Raw genomic sequence first — 3,012 nt, 5'->3', positions numbered from 1 at the left:
GCGCGATTTCCTCTAGATACTGTTCCCATGAAGTTCAAGAAATTTCTTGCCCATCAGAGAACGTCTTGGGAATTCCGAGAAGTGTTCCGTAAAACGTAAAGTATGGAGCAGTGTGATTAGTAATGGATAAAAGGATAGTAAACAAATCCCTGGTTTGTCTCAATCCAACGAGACCGTGAGTAGAAAGTCACCTCAGTTTTTCCGTTATTTTCTTCCTTGTCACATCCGTTACATTTCACAATGTATAAACCTTGGTGAACCGTTGGAAAACCTATCGTTTCGTCCGCTATACAGTCCCGGCTTTGAGGGTAGTTACCATCCGACAAGAGACTGTACGGACCCTGTCGCGATTTACCAGGTTTTGTCCCTTCTGCTCGAAGAAACAGTGAGGTTACAATAAAACCAATAGTTTTTAATACGACCACAAGATTCAGGGGCTTACGATATCAGTGAATCACCTGTAATTTCTAGCTGGCTGGTAACTTCTTGTAAATTCTGGTACATTCAGTGAATCCAATGTTTACACATTCTCAGGACAACTGATGTGAATATTTTCTTGTCTACCGTTCCGGAGATGCTTCGTAATGCTCCCTCACCCGTCTTCATCAAAAGTGCATGGTCAGAGTCCACGCTGGTGTTCCAGTGAGGCATCAGCGCCAACACTGATATCCATGTCTTTGATGATGATGATGATGATGACGATGATGATGATTTGGATGATGATGACGATGATGATGATGATGGTGATGATGATGATGATGATGATGATGATGATGATACAACAAAACATCTACGTAGTAAAGCCAGTAATTTGCTATTGCGTTTTCTTTTGTACCTGCACCTGCGGTACAACGAACATCACCGCCCGATACATAGTCCACCTTTACCACTCGCCAAAACCATCACTATGATAGCAGTAATGGCGAATTCGTTTGAAAGCCAGCAACAGCAATCGTTGAACATGCACTATCTGCGAGCTAACCGNTTGTGTGTTCCAACATCATTGCCAGCATGATGCCTGTGGAGAGAGTGAACTCAGCGCCGGACTTGATGTTTTTTGGGGGGGAACATTTGCTCGCACCAAACCGAAATTGGGCATAAATTCAATGGATAGCCAAGTGAAGAATGATGCTGGACCGGTTGAGTTTGACAACTAATGCGCTCAGTCTCTCCAGTGAGCAGGCCTTCAATGTTGCGCGATTTCCTCTAGATACTGTTCCCATGAAGTTCAAGAAATTTCTTGCCCATCAGAGAACGTCTTGGGAATTCCGAGAAGTGTTCCGTAAAACGTAAAGTATGGAGCAGTGTGATTAGTAATGGATAAAAGGATAGTAAACAAATACCTGGTTTGTGTCAATCCAACGAGACCGTGAGGAGAAAGCCACCTCAGTTTTTCCGTTATTTTCTTCCTTGTCACATCCGTTACATTTCACACTGTATAAACCTTGGTGAACCGTTGGAAAACCTATCGTTTCGTCCGCTATACAGTCCCGGCTTTGAGGGTAGTTACCATCCGACAAGAGACTGTACGGACCCTGTCGCGATTTAATTTACCATGTCCCTTCTGCTCGAAGAAACAGTGAGGTTACAATAAAACCAATAGTTTTTAATACGACCACAAGATTCAGGGGCTTACGATATCAGTGAATCACCTGTAATTTCTAGCTGGCTGGTAACTTCTTGTAAATTCTGGTACATTCAGTGAATCCAATGTTTACACATTCTCAGGACAACTGATGTGAATATTTTCTTGTCTACCGTTCCGGAGATGCTTCGTAATGCTCCCTCACCCGTCTTCATCAAAAGTGCATGGTCAGAGTCCACGCTGGTGTTCCAGTGAGGCATCAGCGCCAACACTGATATCCATGTCTTTGATGATGATGATGATGATGACGATGATGATGATTTGGATGATGATGACGATGATGATGATGATGGTGATGATGATGATGATGATGATGATGATACAACAAAACATCTACGTACTAAAGCCAGTACTTTGCTATTGCGTTTTCTTTTGTACCTGCACCTGCGGTAAAACGAACATCACCGCCCGATACAAAGTCCACATTCACCATTCGCCAAAACCATCACTATGGTAGTAGTAATGGCGAATTCGTTTGAAAGCCGGCCACAGCAATCGTTGAACATGCACTATCTGCGAGCTAACAGCGATGCTAATCAGCCGCTAGTAGTTGAACAGTTAAGTTTTGAACTACTAGTCATGTTGACAGTAGTTTGTACTCCTGATGATTCCCAATAAGGATGTGGCAGCTGTGCGGCTCCTCGGTTATTCGTCAATGATTGGTTTCAGTTTTAGCAGAAAACCCCTACTAAAATTCCCAGGTCTCCTCACACTACCGACGATGTTTCGTACTGCTGAATAATCCATGTTCGCTTTGTTGACTGCAACTCAGAAAACTGTAGTATCTTCCAGGAGAACGTCTCATTTAGGTAGTGTATCCTACGCCGTGATCATAGAATTCGCGTTCATCAACATCATCATCATTGTCAGCTGTAATAACCGCGTAATCTTCGTAGCTGCCGCAGTATCGTTCACCGGTGATTTGGGGAGAGGGGTAGGTAGCTGCGCATTGCAGGCGAGAGCTGATAAATTTGTGCACAAATCCAGCACTCCCAGTGGGCTGTCAAGTGGGTTGGGGGGATTGGATAAGAGACTATGCATTGAAGGCAATAGCTGGGATACACGAGCGCCATTCTGAGGGCAACTGGGCCATGTCCAACAATGTCTCTAGCCATTGTTGTGGTCCGTTTCGGGGAGCCCAACCAGGAAGACGGCAGCGACCAGCACCGCTGAGATTTCTGGTATTGGCTTACATACTTTGCCGCCAAGTCATTGTTTGATCACCTCTGGCTCTCTTCTACCCTCCACGTGGTTGTGCGAATAAAGCCGTTCGAGGAATTCGGTCGACTGGGATACGCAGTACGTGGCCAAGCCATGTATTGGATAATACGCCGGCGGTCACGGTCAAGCTTGGGCGATCGGAGTGT

The 3,012-nt window shown here is 44.9% G+C and overlaps 1 protein-coding gene across 1 annotated transcript in view; it reads left to right on the top strand.

Moving 5' to 3' along the window:
* Nucleotides 1–805, top strand: part of T265_15420 (hypothetical protein) — a gene marked incomplete at both ends in the record, with an annotated part of 6,035 nt that extends 5,230 nt beyond the window's left edge. Inside the window, one exon of the mRNA XM_009178028.1 lies at nt 655–805. Within this exon, the coding sequence (XP_009176292.1) occupies nt 655–805 (151 nt within the window). The remainder of the gene's footprint in view (nt 1–654) is intronic.
* Between the last annotated feature and the right edge of the window lie 2,207 nt (nt 806–3,012).

Source organism: Opisthorchis viverrini, assembly GCF_000715545.1.
Source record: "Opisthorchis viverrini unplaced genomic scaffold opera_v5_491, whole genome shotgun sequence".
In the NCBI taxonomy this organism is placed as follows: Eukaryota; Metazoa; Platyhelminthes; class Trematoda; order Opisthorchiida; family Opisthorchiidae; genus Opisthorchis; species Opisthorchis viverrini.
Note: the sequence above shows the minus strand (reverse complement) of the source record. Positions and strands in the feature narration are given on the sequence as shown.